Here is a 17,946-nt window from a genome sequence, read left to right as displayed (position 1 = left end):
TCTACTAAGGGGGAGGGGTCTGTCTCAAGGAGGCCCGGAGGGGCCTCCTTGAGACAGACCCCTCCCCCTTAGTAGAGGAAATAATAATAATAATAATAATAATAATAATAATTAATGCTTTTTATTCAGACCAGACCCTAGCATGCATTGCAACTGCAGCACGGCCTAAATATTTAGACCCCTCTGGAGTGGAAAATCTGCCTCCTGGTTTTGATGCCCAATAACTTGCAAATGAGGTAAAAGCAACCTAGTTCCATTTCTATCGGACAAGCTGAGGGAGAGGAAGTGACTTGTCCAAGGTCACACGGAGCATTGGTAGGAGAGCAGGATCTTAACATATGAATTCTCGGCACTTAAACTGCCACTTGGCATTCATAAATCTAGATTTGCAAGGCATGAACTGTGAAGAAAGCTGCTTTACTGGCCTGAGCTGTGGTAAGGTTTTTAAGTCCTTATTTCAAAATTTAAAGACAGTTTGTAGTATGAAAATCGAATAAAGTAGTGCAGGTGTCATATTTGTCAACTTAAATACATAAAGGTTCAACAATCCACTGTTTTATGGGTCTAGATTAATATGCTTGTGACGAACTTTCGAGTAAGAGGGGGGGGCTTCCTTCATGAGATTGCTGCAAGATGGAATCTTTAAAAAAAAATAAAATCCTTTTGTTTTGGACTTTACAAAAACTCTGAAGATATTTATTTTAGCATGAAAATATTTCCAAGCATGCCAGTTAGAATTCATTTTTGAATGGTTTGCTTTGTCCCATCAGAAAATTTACATCCAGATGGGAGAGTCTTTTGTTTAAAAAAAAAAAAAAAAAAAAAAGTACCAAGTGGAAAATGTGATATAGTTTCCTAAAACTGGTAAAGGGGGGGGGGGGGGGGGGGGGGGGGGGGGGGGGAGGGGAACCCCTTCCTGATGTTTTATTAAAGTATGAAGTCTTTTTGGCAGAACAGTGTACAAGCTGCTGCGGTGGTCCTGTTGAAAATCATTTTCTTTGCAGATTCATTGAAATAGCTTTCATTATAGCCATATAAGAATTATTCATGGAGTTTGTAGCTTGTTGAACATGAGCTTTGAAGATCACACAAGTCCCTTCTGGGAGTAAAATTAACACCATTGATGGCAGCTGCATGAAAAGAAAAAAAAGTATTCTTTGCCAAGTGTTGAATGCCTGGTTCAGGAAAATAGGATGTCCGGATAACAGAAGAAAAATACTTTGGAAAGAATGAACTGGGGAAACAAGTTTTATATTATGATGCTTACAGTCTTTTTCTGGAGTTTATACAGAGAACATAAGATATGCCATACTGGGACAGGCCAAGTATCCTGGCTCTCCAACAAGTGGCCAATCCAAGTCACAAGTACCCAGACATTAAATAGAGCCCATGGTATTAATGCTGGCAACAAGCAATGGCTATTCCTTATTGATCGATTGAACTTATCCAAACCTTTTTTAACCCCAACTACATTAGCTATCTTACCACATCCTCTGGCAGTGAATTCCAGAGCTTAATTGTGCATTGAATGAAAAAAGAATTTTCTCCAATTGTTTTAAATGTGCTACTAGTTAACTTCATGGAGTATCCCTTAGTCCTTGAATTATCCAAAAGAGTAAATAACTGTTTCACATTTACCTGTTCAAGTCCTTCCATGATTTTGAAGATCTCTATCATATCACCCCTCAACCTTCTCTTCTTCAAACCGAACAGCCCTAACCTCTTAAGGCTTTCCCCATAGGGGAGCCATTCCATGCCCTTTATCATTTTTGGTTGCCCTTCTCTGTACTTTCTCCAGTGCAACTATATCTTTTTGGAGATGCAGTGACCAGAATTGCCATAGTAAGGTGCAGTCTAACCATTGAGCGATAGAGGCATTATGACACCCTCCATTGTATTTGCCATTCCCTTCCTAGTTAATACCTAACATTGTTTGCTTTTTTGACTGCTGCAGCACACTAAGCTGACAATTTCAATGTATTATTTATTTATTTATTATTATTATTAAAGGCTTTTATATACCGACTTTCTTGATATAAATCAAATCAACTCGGTTTACATCGAACAAGCAGTAACTATAACCAACCAATAACAAGAGACAGTTTGAAGGAGTATAAAGTTGCATTATAACAAGGAAGTGTTAACTTGGAGTAGGAAGTAAGAAGGGGAATGAAGATAGAGTATAAAATACACGGGAGTATATGAGGGAGGCAAGGAGCCATCCTCATGATAACTTGTAAGCGTCCTTATAATAATTTATATGCATGATTTAGCGCTTGTTTATTTATCTGTTTATTTATTAATTATTTATTTATTAATATCCACTAAATTATTTATTTATTAATGCATTATCTATAAAAATTATTGTGTATTATATTAATATTTATCGTGTACTTGCCAGGTTCTTATGGCCTGGATTGGCCACTGTTGGAAACAGGATGCTGGGCTTGATGGACCCTTGGTCTGACCCAGTATGGCATTTTCTTATGTTCTTAATATTTTAATATTAATGTATTAATATAAAAATATTTAAATATTAATGTATTAATATTAAAATTATTTATTTATTAATGTATTATCCACTATGTTGCCTAGATCTTTTTCCTGGGTGGTACCTCCTATGGAACCTAACATCGTGTAGCTACAGCATGGGTTATTTTTCCCAATATGCATCACCTCTCACTTGTCCACATTAAATTTCTTCTGCTATTTGGATGCCCAATCTTCCAGTCTTGCAAGATCTTCCTACAATTTATCACAATACACTTGTGATTTAACTACTCTGAATAACTTTGTGTCATCTGCAAATTTGATCAACTCAGTCGTCATGACTCTTTCCAGATAATTTATAAATATTAAAAAGCACCAGTCCAAGTACAAATCCTTGAGGCACTCCGCTGTTTAACTTTTTCCACTGTGAAAACAGACCATTTAATCCTACTCTGTTTCCTGTCATTTAACCAGTTTACAATCCATAAAAGAACATCTCCTCCTATCCTATGACTTTTTAGTTAGAAGCCTCTCGAGGGACTTTGTCAAAGACCTTCTAAAAATCCAAATTCACCAAATCTACCGGTTCATGTTTATCCACATGCTTATTCACCCCTTCTTCTGGTATTTCTTGTCTATGGGACTACTTTATAAGAGGCACATTATATTATCATGTGTAACAGAACTAATCATCATAATTGCTGGTTTTGTAAAATGAGTTTTGTAAACTTTGTAAACCGATGTGATGGCGAAACTGAATGACGGTATATAAAACTCGACAAATAAATAAATAAGCTAAAATTATTTTTTTCATTTTTGAGACCCTCATATAAAGTCAGGACACTGTAGAAATCACTTAAATTTGCTTAGTGAACCATTATCTTATTCACTTAGACCATTGAAGTGACTAAATGATCCAACAGAAGAAAATAGGATAATACATAAACATTGGCAAGTTAAATGTAAGACATTGATAAGACAGGCTAAGAGAGAATTTGAAAAGAAGTTGGCCGTAGAGGCAAAAACGCACAGTAAAAACTTTTAAAAATATATCCGAAGCAGAAAGCCTGTGAGGGAGTCAGTTGGACCGTTAGATGATCGAGGGTTTAAAGGGGCACTTAGAGAAGATAAGGCCATCGTGGAAAGATTAAATGATTTCTTTGCTTCGGTGTGTACTGAAGAGGATGTTGGGGAGGTACTCGTACTGGAGAAGGTTTTCATGGGTAATGATTCAGATGGACTGAATCAAATCACGGTGAACCTAGAAGATGTGGTAGACCTGATTGACAAACTGAAGAGTAGTAAATCACCTGGACCGGATTGTTTACACCCCAGAGTTCTGAAGGAACTACAAAATGAAATTTCAGACCTATTAGTAAAAATTTGTAACCTATCATTAAAATCATCCCTTTTACCTGAAGACTGGAGGATAGCTAATGTAACCCCAATATTTAAAAAGGGCTCCAGGGGCGATCCGGGAAACTACAGACCGATTAGCCTGACTTCAGTGCCAGGAAAAATAGTGGAAAGTGTTCTAAACAACAAAATCACAGAACATATAGAAAGACATGGTTTAATGGAACAAAGTCAGCATGGCTTTACCTAAGGCAAGTCTTGCCTTACAAATCTGCTTCACTTTTTTGAAGGAGTTAATAAACATGTGGATAAAGGTGAAACGGTAGATGTAGTGTACTTGGATTTTCAGAAGGCATTTGACAAAGTTCCTCATGAGAGGCTTCTAGGAAGAGTAAAAAGTCATGGGATAGGTGGCGATGTCCTTTCGTGGAATGCAAACTGGCTAAAAGACAGGAAACAGAGAGTAGGATTAAATGGACAATTTTCTCAGTGGAAGGGAGTGGGCAGTGGAGTGCCTCAGGGATCTGTATTGGGACCCTTCCTTTTCAATATATTTATAAATGATCTGGAAAGAAATACGATGAGTGAGATAATCAAATTTGCAGATGATACAAAATTGTTCAGAGTAGTTAAATCACAAGCAGATTGCGATAAATTACAGGAAGACCTTGTGAGACTGGAAAATTGGGCATCGAAATGGCAGATGAAATTTAATGTGGATATGTGCAAGGTGATGCATATAGGGAAAAATAACTCATGCTGTAATTACACAATGTTGTGTTCCATGTTAGATGCTACAACCCAAGAAAGAGATCTAGGCATCATAGTGGATAACACATTGAAATCGTCGGTTCAGTGTGCTGTGGCAGTCAAAAAAGCAAACAGAATGTTGGGAATTATTAGAAAGGGAATGGTGAATAAAATGGAAAATGTCATAATGCCTCTGTATCACTCCATGGTGAGACCGCACCTTGAATACTGTGTACAATTCTGGTCGCTGCAACTCAAAAAAGATATAATTGCGATGGAGAAAGGTACAAAGAAGGGCTACCAAAATGATAAGGGAAATGGAACAGCTCCCCTACGAGGAAAGACTAAAGAGGTTAGGACTTTTCAGCTTGGAGAAGAGATGGCTGAGGGGGGATATGATAGAGATGTTTAAAATTATGAGAGGTCTAGAACGGGTAGATGTGAATCGGTTATTTACTCTTTCGGATAGTAGAAAGACTAGGGGGCACTCCATGAAGTTAGCATGGGGCACATTTAAAACTAATCGGAGAAAGTTCTTTTTTACTCAACGCACAATTAAACTCTGGAATTTGTTGCCAGAGGATGTGGTTAGTGCAGTTAGTATAGTGGTGTTTAAAAAAGGATTGGATAAGTACTTGGAGGAGAAGTCTATTACCTGCTATTAAGTTCACTTAGAGAATAGCCACTGCCATTAGCAATGGTAACATGGAATAGACTTAGTTTTTGGGTACTTGCCAGGTTCTTATGGCCTGGATTGGCCACTGTTGGAAACAGGATGCTGGGCTTGATGGACCCTTGGTCTGACCCAGTATGGCATGTTCTTATGTAATATTAACGTATTAACAAAAAATATAAAAGAGATCAATGATTACAAGCAAATTGGATTTTGGTCACTTCTGTGGTCTAAGAATAATTAGTCCTGTTATAAGTGTTTTTTTTCTCTATACATATATATTTTCTACCACAGAGTTATCAGTTGTTTGGAATTTTTTGTCCTCATAATATCATGGCATTTTCCCCACAAATCTTACTCTGGTGGAGCGCACTGTTAGCCCGGGTTTGGCCGCGCGTGTTCGACGCGCTAGCTTTACCCCTTATACAGTAAGGGGTAATAGCGCATCGAAAATGCGTGGCCAACCCCCCCAAAACGAATAGCACCCGCAACATGCAAATGCATGTTGATGGCCCTATTAGTTATTCCCGCGCGAGCCAAGCCGCACATTTTACTTTCAGAAATTAGCGCCTGCCCAAAGGCTGGCGTTAATTTCTGCAGGCGCCGGGGAAATGTATAGAAAGGCAGAAAAAACTGCTTTTCTGTTCACCCTCCGACTTAATATCATAGCGATATTAAGTCGGAGGCCCCAAAATTAAAAAAAAAATTAAAAATTAAAAAAAGTTTTAAATCTGCCCGTGGCCCGCAGGTCAGAAGATGGACGCTCAATTATGCCTGCATCTGTTTTCCAAACCCATGGCTGTCAGCGGGTTTGAGAACTGACGCCGGCAAAATTGAGCGTCGGCTGTCAAACCCGCTGACAGCCGCCGCTCCTGTCAAAAAGGAGGAGCTAGGGACGCGCTAGTGTCTCTAGCGCCTCTTTTTACTGCGGGCCCTCATTTAAATACTGGATCGCGCGCCCAGAAGAGTGGCCTGGGCGTGCTTGGGAGAGCGGGCGCTTGCCTCAGAGAGACTGCTCTCCCGCCGATTTTACTTGTATCGTCCTGTAAGAGAATCTGGTTTCAGAGAAACTAATCTGACCTTTAGTAATGTCTGTCTGATGCTTTGCTCATACTACTACCTTTATTTTCCCCACATGTGTTCTGTGTGCTAAAACTAACAAATATTAAACTTAAAAATGCAATTGGATCTAACTTTGTGCTGTGCTCTGCCACCAGTCTGCAGTCAAAGAAACTTGTGAGCAGGCAGGCAAGTCTTCCTGATCCATTTGTAATGTGGCCCAGCTCATCCTGTACTGCTGGTATGAGGCTTCCAACCCTGTTACTGCAGCGCTACCCAGGATCAGTGCACGTTCAAGAACCGTACTTCCGCAAATGCTGAAGAGAAGACAGTCCAGAGCTGACCCTCCCTCAGCCAGACCTTCGTAGTTTCCACTACTGGCTCTTAAAAAGCCTCCCAGTGTAAACCTCTAAAAATAGGGGAATCTCCTTCTAAATCGGTGCTGCTCAAATTCGGTCTGCAAGAGCCCCCAAACAGATCCTGTTTTCAGAGTAGCAGCAATAGAAACTCATGAGATGTATTTGCCTACCTTTGGCCTAAGAACTGGGTTCATTTGTATATTTTTGGATACTCTGAAAACCAGGTCTGAGTGCATCATGGACCAAAATTGAGAACTGCTGTTGGAAATCATTAATTTGGAAAGCAAACTACTGCAAATCTCTCTTAAAATACCTATTCAGCCATCTTATTTAAGAAAAGGTAATTTTTTTACCCATAATCTGGGGGTGTGCTGTGCTTCATGGTACAGTGCACCCAGCTGCCTTGCAAATCCCCTTTGGAGCCTCTGGGCCTCCTGCGGCTGAAACACAAGACTGGCTGGCAGGCTTAGCAAGGCTTTGGAGCACTACCCGGAAGAAGATCCACAGCTCTTAACAGCATGTCTGCTCCCATATCATAGAGATAAAACCCTTGGAAGAAAGCTGCACATAATGAACATAGGTTTTTATTTAATGTAACAAAAATTCTACAGAGGTAACTTCTATTGAAGGTGTATCGCTCTAAACGTCCTAGAGCAATGGTATTGATGATGAATAGTCCTCAAGGCCGCAAATGGGTCAGGTTTTCAGGCTATCCCTAATGAATGTACGTGAGATTAGATTTGCTAACATACGAACTCAATTGTATACAAACCTAGCTCGTACATATTCATTAGGGATAGCCTGAAAACCCAACACATCTGCATCCCTCTAGGATTGTCAGTGAGTACCATTGTCTTAGAGAGAAATATTTCAACCTGGCTGACTCCTGAATAAGTAGAAGTAAAGTAGATAATGAACTTAGCATGATGAGTTTTTCTGTCACTAAATTTACATGGAGTTGATCCCACAATTTGGTATCCAAGCACTTTGGACTCTGTTTTGCTGTTTAATAGTTACATGTATGTAGGGTATATGATTAGCAGCTTATGACTTGATAGTTTATACCACTTTTGTGATTGAGCCTCTTTGGACCTGATATATGAAGCTTTTTTTTTTCTTTATAACAGTTTTTGTCTCTAGGTGAAAAAACCTTGAAATACATTTTTCTTTAGTATTTTTTTCAGTTTGAATAACTTAAGATAGGGATACTTATTTATTACTGTAAGATGTATTTGATTATTTCATTACTGAAGATACAGTAGAAGTAACGTTTGTGATTAGGCTTGGTCAGGAAATTAAAAGTTGAAACTGGTTAGACTTGAATTCTTTTCACTCCGTTTGTAATTTTATTGTTCAAAAGCCGCAGGTCTTGAATGTTTATTGTGTCGTTATTTTAATTGTTAGTTTTAATTTGTTTTTATTTTTTAAGTTTACTTATTGTGTATGTTTGGCTGTGAACCGTTTTGATTAATTCCTCCGAATTGTAAAAGCGGTATATAAACATTTTTAAATAAATAAATAAAATGTACCTCTAAAACCACAGCAAAACAGCATCCATGGCAGAAAGTGTGTGCATTGCAGTTCAGCAAAGGATATTTTGGTTGGATTCCTGTGCTTTTCAAAATAATATCCTAGTAACTACATTGCAGGGGCCATGGGGAAAGGAGGAAGCACTGTGGGCTGTTTAAAAAAAAAAATGGCACTTCTATTGGTGTGGTCTACAGGCCTCCAAATTGGGCAGAACTGGATAGCGATCAGGCCAAAAGCATCCAAAAGGTAGGAAGGAAGGGAGAAGTGTTTGAACTTTGAAGATTTTAATCTGCAGGATGTGGATTGGGGTATCCATGCTGCAGACTCTATAAGAAGTAGAGAGATTGTGGATGGCCTTCAAGGTGCTGTGCTTAGACAAGTGATGATGGAAACCACGAGGGAGGAATGATACTGGACCTGGTGCTCTCAAATGGAGATAACATCCCTAATGTCCAGGTAGGCGCCCACCTGAGCACTATTGAACATCAGACAGTTTGGTTTGATATAGCAGCCAAGACAGAGAGATATCGCAGCTTGAAGAGGAGCTGGAATACTGGGGAAAAAATGGGTGAAGTAGGCCAAATTGAAAGGAGCAATAATAAAGGCAACAAATCTTTATGCTAGAAAAGAAAAGTAAGAGGAAAATGGAAACAGATATGGTTCTCCAAAGAGGTGGCTGGAAAAATAAAGACAAAGAGATCAGCATTCAAAAAGTCCAAAAGAACTCAAAAGAAGAACACAGGGAAGAATATCTGGTAAAAGAGATGAGAAAGAAATGCAGAATAGCAAAAGCTTGAGTGGAAGAAAGATCACCAAAGAAGTAAAATGAGGCGCAAAACATTTTTTTAGATAGAGAAAGGAGGAAGGCCAGAGATGGTATTGTAAGTCTGAAAGGAGACTAGGGTCATTGTGTAGAGAAAGATGAGAAAAAAATCAGAAATATCAAAGACATTTTTGTGGTGTTCACTAAAGAAGACCTTGCAAAAGGACTGTTGTTGGTTGGAAAGGATACAGATGAGTTTGAGGGAGATACAACCCCTTTTACAAAAGAGAGTGTTTGGGTGGAACTAGCAAAACTGAAAGTGGACAAGGCCATGGAGCTGGATGAGGTATATCCCAGGATACAAAGGGAGCTCAGCGAGGTGCTGGCAGGACTGCTGAAAGACTTCTTCAATAGATCCTTGGAAATGCTAGTGGTGCTGTAAGATCTTAGAAGGCGATTGTGATCCCACTTCAAAAAAAGTGGTAGCAGGGAAGGAGGAGGCTGGAAACTACAGGCCATTTAGCCTTACCTCAATAGTGGAAAATTAATGGAAACGCTGCTGAAAGAAACTATCTACAATTTGGTGGGTTGCAGGATCTGAGGGCAACAGAGTTTTACCAGGGAAGGTCATGTCAAATGAATGTGACTGACTTTTTTTGATTGATGAGAGAATGAGTTCAAGGATGAGCTATCGATGTAATTTATCTGGCTTTCAGCAAGCTTTTGATACTGTCCCATTATAGCAGGCTTAGGAGCAAAATGGAAAACCCTGGGAGTGGGTCTCCTAGGGTTTTCCTGTAATTTTTGAAAAGCGACAAGCGCAAAAATTTTCTTTGTCAATTTTTTGTAAGCTGGGTTCAAATTTGTGTTCCACGAGCCAGTATAATGCAAATACCGGGATTTCTTGTGCATGCTAATTTTGCTGTGTGCACGAGGTTCATGAACTGTGTGTGTACACATGGACTGCTTAGAGGGAACAGTGGTCCCAAGGTGTTGGAATGGATTGGTTGACTGACAGAAGACAGTGAGTAGTAGTAAATGAAACCTACTGAAGAGAGAGATAAGTGGAGGCCTCCAGGATTGGTTCTGAAGCGATACTTTTCAATATGTTTGTGAGGGTTAGAAGGGTACCAAGATCTGTAAGAGTGGGATGCAGAAATACAAAGGAGCTGTATGTGATGGGGGGAGAAAAATTGATGTCCACGGACTGGGAAAGAGACTGCTGGATGATGGTGGCTGAGATCTGAAGGCAGCAAAGCAATGCAACAAGGTGGTGGTCAAGGCCAGAGGGATGCTAGGCTGCATAGAGATATACATATCAAGCAGGAAAAAGGAGGTGATAATCCCCCTGTACAGGTCTTTGATGAGATCTCACCTGGAGTACTGTGTTTAAATCTGGAAACCGTATCTAAAAAAGAATAGAGATGGTATAGAAGCAGTCCAAAGAAAGGCAACCAAAATAGTATAGGGTCTGCACCCGGAAAAGTTATAAGATGAGACTGAAGGACCCAAATAAGTATATCCTGGAGGTTATTTTGGTATTTCTGTGTAATGTTACTATTGTCTGGTTCTTAGTATAGGGTGGTCGTTGTATTCTCATGTCTGATATTCTAGTAGGTTTAGTCGTCTAGGGTGTGGAGGGGAAGGTGATGGGGGGGGTAGGCATGTGTTGGGAGTTGGGGTGTGAATCCTACTTCGTATGCGTTCAGTGGCTTTATAGTTGGAGTTGTATGTGGATTACTGTTGTGTTTCGTGTTGTATTGCTATTTATCCAATTCCATCTTTGTAGGTATGTTTAAATATCCATGTTTTTAGTTTTATCTTGAAAAGTTTTGTGTTATTTTGCAGTCTTGGGTTTTCTGGAAGGGTGTTCCACGCTTGGGGTCCGGCTATTGAAAAGGCTCTCTGTCTTATGGTGGTAAGTTTGGTAAGAGTCACTGGGGGTATTTCGAATAGAGCTTTATTAGTTGATCTGGTGGTTCGATATGGTTTATGTTTTTGTAGTTTGTTATCTAGGCAGTTAAAATCATTGTTGTGCATTGATTTGTGTAGGATGGTTAGTGTTTTGTATTCAATCCGTTTTTCTATGGGCAGCCAATGGAGTTCTTTTAGTATTGGGGTGATGTATTGTAAGTATTCTGGCAGTAGCACTTTGTAATATTTGGAGTGGGCGTGTGGTTGATTTGGGGAGGCCGAGTAGTAAGGAATTGCAATAGTCGAAGCTGGTGAGGATCAGGGCTTGAAGGATGGTTCTAAATTCTGGTGGATTAAGAAGGGGTTTTAGTCGTTTGAGGATAAGTAATTTGTTGAATCCTTCTTTCATTTTCATCTCTGTGGTGTTTGAGGTTCAATTCGGTGTCAATCCATATACCTAGATCTTTGACGATTTCTCTGGGATTGTTGTTGGTGTTGTATATTAGTATGGATTTGCATGAGGGCTCGCTGGATTTTTTTTTCTTTCGAGCAGGGTGAATTCGGTCTTCTCCATGTTGAGGCGGAGTTTCATTTGATTTAGTATGTTTTTTTATGTTATTTAGATATGTATCTGCTAGTTTGAGGGTGTTTTCTAGGTTGTTAGATACAGGGATCACTAGCTGGATGTCGTCTGCATACATGAAATATGTGATTCCTAGACTGGAGAGTAGTTGGCATAAGGGGAGGAGATATATATTGAATAGGGTGGCAGATAGGGTTGATCCTTGTGGTACTTCGGTCTCTAGGTTGATAGATTCTGATGTAGTGTTGTTGATGTTTACCTGGAATGATCTGTTGTGTAGGAAGGATGTGAACCATTTTAGAGTTTTGTCAGTTAGTCCTATTTCATGCAGTCGGTTTATTAGGATTTTGTGTTCAACAGTGTTGAAGGCTGCTGATAAATCTAGTAAGATTAGTACTAAGCGTTGGCAATTATCAAAACCTCTTAAGATTGTGTTTGATAGTGTTATTAGTAAGGATTCCGTGCTGAAGTGTTTTTGGAATCCATGTTGCATTAGCTGTAGGATGTTGTTTTGATCCAGTTGTTTGTTTAGTTGTTTTAGAACTACCTTTTCAGTTAATTTTGCTAGAAAGGGTAGTATTGAGATTGGTCAGTAGTTGTTTAGGTCATTTGGGTCAAGGTTCTTTTTTTTTATGATTGGTTTGATTGTGGCCATTTTTAAACTGTCCGGGATTTCTCCTTCTTCAAGTGATTTATTGATGATTGCTGTGATGGTTGGGGTGGTGATTAGTGATATTTCTTTTAGGGTCGAGTAGGTATTTTGTCGAGTTCATGGCAGGCTGGGTTTAGTGTTTTTAATAGTGACTCTATCTCTTTTATGGATGTAGGTTCGAATGTGGACCATATAGCTGTGACACTCTTGGTTAGGTTTAAGTTGGGCGACGTGGTGTTTAAGTTTTCTGTTATATTGAGAGTTTTGTTTTTGAAGAAGATTGCTAGATCTTGGCTGAGGTTTTTGTTTTGATTCGTGTTGTTGATGTTGCTTTCTGATAAGTTTTTTACTATGTTGAATAGGGTATTTGGATTGTTTGAGTACATTTGTATTTTATTGCTGTAGTATTCGCGTTTTGTTTTATTTATCAGGTTTTTATAGAGTGCGAGTTGATTTCAATATCTCGTTAGAGTTAATTGGCATTTATTTTTGCGCCATTCTTTTTCTTTTTTTTCTTAGGTTGGCTTTAGTATCTTTTAGTTGTTTGTTTGAACCATGGGTTTGCATCTCTCTTTTTTTGTTGTCAGCTTTCTTTTTTCTTTCAGGGTTTATTTTGTTGGCTACTTCTGTGGTTATTTGTAGCCATGATTGTGATGCATTGTTGGTATTTGAAAGATCTATGTTCTTTAGTTGCTTCTCGAGTTCTTCCTGTAGTCGGTCTAGTGGGAATGGTGGTCTGTATTTGAAGAAAGTGGGGTTGGTTTTTTTTTACTTTGTAGTTTATGTTGAGAGTTGTTTGGCATTGTATGATATAGTAGTCTGACCATGGTATTGGAGAGCAGGAGATGGAGTGGTTTGAGATGTATTTGTCATTCGTAAAAAGGAGGTCGAGAGTGTGGCCTGCTTTATGTGTTGAGTTGTTTACCATTTGTGTGAAGTTGAGGGCTGAATATGCATCGATCAGTGTTTGGCCGGAGTGAAATAGTGGTGTTTCATCTGTATGTAGATTGAAGTCACCGAGAATTATTGATGGCTTTTTGTGGCTGATTTTTGATGTTAAGAATTCTAGAAGGGGTGATATGTCTTTGTCGAGTAGTTTGGGTGGGCAGTAGACTAGGCATATCTGTAGGTTTTCTATGTCGAATAAAGCTACCGCATACTGATGTGGGAGAGAGTGTGGAATTATTTTCGTGGCAAATCATTTTTTAATAATTAACATTAAGCCTCCACCTCTACGTGCATTTCTGGGTATGGAGAATATATCATATGCGCTGTTATCTGGTTAGATATAACTTGGTCCGTTTTTTTTAGCCATGTTTCGGTGATGGCCAAGAAGTCCAGTTTGTGATCTTGCAGTATGCCTGATATAAGTATGTGGTTTTTTTTTTATATTGATTGTGCATTTATGAGGAGGAAGACTAGGAACATAGTGTTTATTAGTGAATCATTGATCTTTATATTTACCAGGTGAAGTTGTCTTGTAGGTTGCTGCTTTGAGGCTATGCAAAGCATTTTTTTTGTGGGTGGATTGAAGTAGGACTCGGGTTTCCTGGTTGAGAATCTTGTCGATTGTATAAAAATTCGATGTCCTGGATGGGGTTGGTGGAGTTGCTCAAATGTTCTGCTCAAAGGAGCGTGACAAAGGGGCAGGCGTATGATGCCTGCGGCGTGGTTCTTAATGCCTGCTGTCGGGGCGCTTACGTCTGCTTCGGAGGTGGTCCAGAGGCGGTCCTTCCAGGTGAGGGGGCGGATTGTGTTGGTGGGCTGCGGTCGCGATTTGTCCGTTGCGAGTTTCAGGTAGGAGCTAACGATGGATTATCTTGAGGGGCTGAGGCTTAAGGGCTCGGCAAGCAGAGTGCAAAGTCTAATTTGGAGGGCAGATGAGGAGGACTGGTCCAAATGAGGTCAGAATGCCTGGGTATTGGAGATAGGTGCTCAGGGTTGCCACAGACAGGAAGGAGATGGGCTAGGAGGAGAGATAGAGCAGGTTGCACAAAGGGGCTGCAGGTAGGGGCGCAGAAAGGGGCAGGCCCCTTTGTTGTGTTCCTTAGGTGTGCGACACAGGCGTGCGGCGCCTGTGGAGGAGAATTCAGTTTAAATGCAGGCTCGGGTCTCACAGATGACATTGCCAGCGGGGCGAGGTTTACAGCTGTGCGCAGGAGCGAGGTGCAGGCCCGATCGGGAGGGTGGGTTAGAGAACCAGGATCCCGAAGGCTCAATCCTGTGCCCTCAACCCCGGCGGGTCTGCGCCAGAAGCTTCATCTTGGGATCCGACAGCAGCCCACAGCTCTATTTTTTATTTCTTCGCTGCCTCCAGTGTGTGCTGCAGCCTCCTTTTTCTGTGGCTGCCGCCGGCTTGGGTTCTGGAAGCAGCCCGTGGTCTCCTTCTTTTTTTTTTTTTTCATTTTTGGCCACCACAGATGATCCACAGCTTCTTTTTCATTTCTCACCCTTTTTTCTTTCTTTTCTCACCCAGCCTAGGCTCTGGTGGTGGCGGCATGCAGCCTCTTTCTTGTTCATTGGTTGCCACCGGCTCCAGCAGCTTTTCTTTTTTTTTTTCCCTTGGCTGCATCTGCGCTCCTCTTTTAATTTGGTGGCCGCCAGCAACCTGAGCATTGGAGGCTACTCATTGCCTCCTCTCCCCCCCCCCCCCCCCCCCCCCAGCTGCCGCCTGTCTGGATTTTGACAACAAGCCGCAGAGTCCTTTCCCTTTCTTTGGCTGCCACCGGCCTGGGCTCCGGAGGTGGCCCACGGTCTCTCTTCTCTATTTTTTTTGGCTGCTGGCAGCCGGTGGTCTCTCTTCTCTTGTCTCCACGCTGCCAGGACTGCAGGTTTTCCTGCCTGCAGAGTAATTTGCCTGAATGAAGGGTGAGGCAGCTGTAGCAGGAAGGTTTCAGGGGGCAATTTTGCCGCCTCAAAATCTTGCCACCTGAAGTGGCCGCCTCACCCTGCCTCATTATAGACCCGCCCCTGCCTGGAGGCAAAGAGAGAGAGGGGAGATGTGATGCAGACATTTAAATACCTGAAAGGTAATGATACACAAGAATCAAACCTTTTCCAATGGAAAGAGAGCTGTAGAACTAGGCACAAATTGAAACTCCAAGGGGATAGGAACAACACAGAAAATTATTTCTTCACAGAGAAGAGTGGAGGATGCATGGAAATGCCCTCCCAGAAGAGGCAGTGAAAGACCAGAAAAGCAATGGAATTCAAAAGGGATAAACACAGAGGATCCCTACTGGCTAAAGGATGGAAATGGAGTCATCTGTGTTAACTAACCTACATGGAGCAGCAGTTACTACCCTTAAAATAAATAAATAAAAATAAAATACTTGCTGGGCAGACTGGTTGGACTACTTGGGTCTTTTTCTGCCGTCATTTACTACGTCACTATGGGGAAGCTTATTGGGTAAAATGAATGGATTTCTTTCTGGTTTGCTCCCTATTGCAGCATCCAGTCCGTGGCAGCAATTACTCATGGGAAGAGCAGGCACCCCGCCATTCCTGTTAACCTAGCAGGGAATCTGTGTTCATGTGTTGTCAGGAAAACTGCAGCTTTGCACCTGCCCGCCCCCACCTCCCTGCAAACACCAGCTGAAGGGGGTCTTCCCCAGTCCTAAAATAATGCATCCTTGTGCTGGACCTGAAAGTCAAAGTTTAGATTCAGTTCACTGTTCTATTCTATATAAATAACAGCTTTGGTGCAAGAAGCCCTCCATGACTGTAATTATGAACTGAAGGAAGAAGGAACCTTTTGTGCTATGCCAGACTTTGCCAAAACAAGTTCTGAGGGAACGCGATACTGTATGTGCCCTGCAAGTTACATCAGATGATAAAGCAGAAAGAAGCTTCTGTTATCTTCCCTGCCTCCGGTGGCAGATAGGGAACAAGCGTTTCTGTGTGCATCGAAGGACAGCAAGCGTCTGGGAGATTGTACCTGAAAACAATGATTTAAGCATTTATTTTGTGGGGGGGGTTTTGTTTTTTTTTTTAATTTTTGGTGTGATTAATCCCTAGATCATTAAAACAACCAGCCAGTCAGTGCAGAAAGAATGCTTCACTTTACTGTCATTTGCATCTAGCTTCGGATTATGTTGCTTGTACCGTTTGAGGGCTTTGCTTTTAAATTGCACGTTGCCTTCGTGTCCCCCAGCCGAGTTTATGCATTGTGTCACGTATGCAACATGCTCATCGTCCTCCTTCAAACATGAGATACTGTGTTCATTATTGTAATGTTGTTAGTTATGTAAATGGGGTTATTGTATTATAGTAAGGTGATTCTGGGATTTTATCTGACAAAGACATTATTGTGTTTTAATTTTTGTGATTTTTGCTGAGATCCTCTGAAGTGGCTAATTGCCATGAAAGGTGGAATAGGAATCTTGTTCTGTGTTTTTCAGAAAATATTAAAGCCAACTGATAATTTAAGCAAATGCAAATAGGGCCAGATTTTCTAACCTACGCGTGGGCATAGATTTGTGTGCGCAACCTGGCGTGCACAAATCTACGTCCAATTTTATAACATGCGCGCGCAGCTGCGCACAAGTTATAAAATCCAGGGTCGGCACGCGCAAGGGGGTGCACACATGTGCACCTTGCGCGCGCCGAGCCCTAGGGGAGCCCCGATGGCTTTCCCTGTTTCCTCCGAGGCCGCTCCAAAATCGGAGAGAACTTTCCTTTCGCCACCCCCAGCCCTACCTAAATCCCCCCCCCACCTTTATTATTTAAGTAGTGCCTGCAACTGCGCAATTCCCCAGCCTAGCAGGCCTTCGGAGGCATGGTTTACTGTTGGGTCTACGTGTCACACACCTAACAGTACTATATTTATAGATGCCTATCAGCTCTCCTGACTTTTATATGGCTAGATAGATCTGTAGATTATCTGCTCCATATAGACATCAAAGGTTTGATTTCCTACTATTTTGTTTTAGTTAAACCAAAGAAATAGGGTAACTATATTCAATAGGGTAACTATACTAAAAAAAAAAAAAAAAAATCCAAATACCTTTGTCAAAGTGAATTAGCTCAGCTGGTCCCAGTGCAGTAGATGCACTCCCGTCCTCAGAAACTATAACATGCTACTTTAATATAATGCGCACCGTTCAGCAGGCCACAAATTATAGGTTTTTATTTTAAATTGCATGCCTACATTTTTTAAACAAAATTATTTATGTTATAACATGGAACATAAGTATTGCCAAAGATAAAATACGCAACTTATATTTCTCCTTCCATAAGTCTTTATGGCCAAGAATAAACTGGGGCTTTCCGAAAACTTGTTAACCTTAATTGAGCCTTGCGCACTGTTCCTGGAAATCTGCGATGAGGCATTTACTCCTGCCTCAAACCCAGTTGCTGTCTCTTACAAGATATTTCCTTCAAATGTGCCCTAACGTTTTATCAGCATTTTGATTTTTTTGAGTGTTTTTCTGCCCTGCAGTATGTTTGCAACTCTGCTTAAAACGGTGCTTGTGTGTTTTATTTCAGGGTGATGGCTTCTGGGGAGCCCTGCTGGCCCATCCCAATGCGAGCCATTGGAGCTCAGAACCTACTGACAATGCCTGGAGGAGTCACAATCTCGGGGTACCTGCACAAAAAGGGAGGCACACAGCTGCAGCTATTAAAATGTAAGTCATTAAAACATCCATTGATGTCCTGCTCTTGGAGGCAATTTTTAAACTGTTTGCTTTGGAGCAATGCAGTTGCCTAGCCAGAATTGATTTTTTGGGTGGGCACAAGGCTAACATGGGTGGGCTATAGGCATGCAGGTCTGAGACCTACTAGTTGTATTCTTATTGATAAATAATGCCATATACT

At 41.0% G+C, this 17,946-nt stretch overlaps 1 protein-coding gene across 3 annotated transcripts in view; it reads left to right on the top strand.

Moving 5' to 3' along the window:
- Positions 1–17,946, top strand: part of SH3BP2 (SH3 domain binding protein 2) — a 212,575-nt gene that overhangs the window by 124,796 nt on the left and 69,833 nt on the right. For all 3 annotated transcript variants that reach the window (XM_029592104.1, XM_029592093.1, XM_029592083.1), the window contains exon 2: positions 17,617–17,756. In XM_029592104.1, coding sequence (XP_029447964.1) covers positions 17,621–17,756 — 136 coding nt within the window. In that variant the 5' untranslated portion in view covers positions 17,617–17,620. The remainder of the gene's footprint in view (positions 1–17,616; positions 17,757–17,946) is intronic.

Source organism: Rhinatrema bivittatum, chromosome 1 (genome assembly GCF_901001135.1).
Source record: "Rhinatrema bivittatum chromosome 1, aRhiBiv1.1, whole genome shotgun sequence".
In the NCBI taxonomy this organism is placed as follows: domain Eukaryota; kingdom Metazoa; phylum Chordata; class Amphibia; order Gymnophiona; family Rhinatrematidae; genus Rhinatrema; species Rhinatrema bivittatum.
This window is presented reverse-complemented; position numbering and strand designations above follow the sequence as displayed.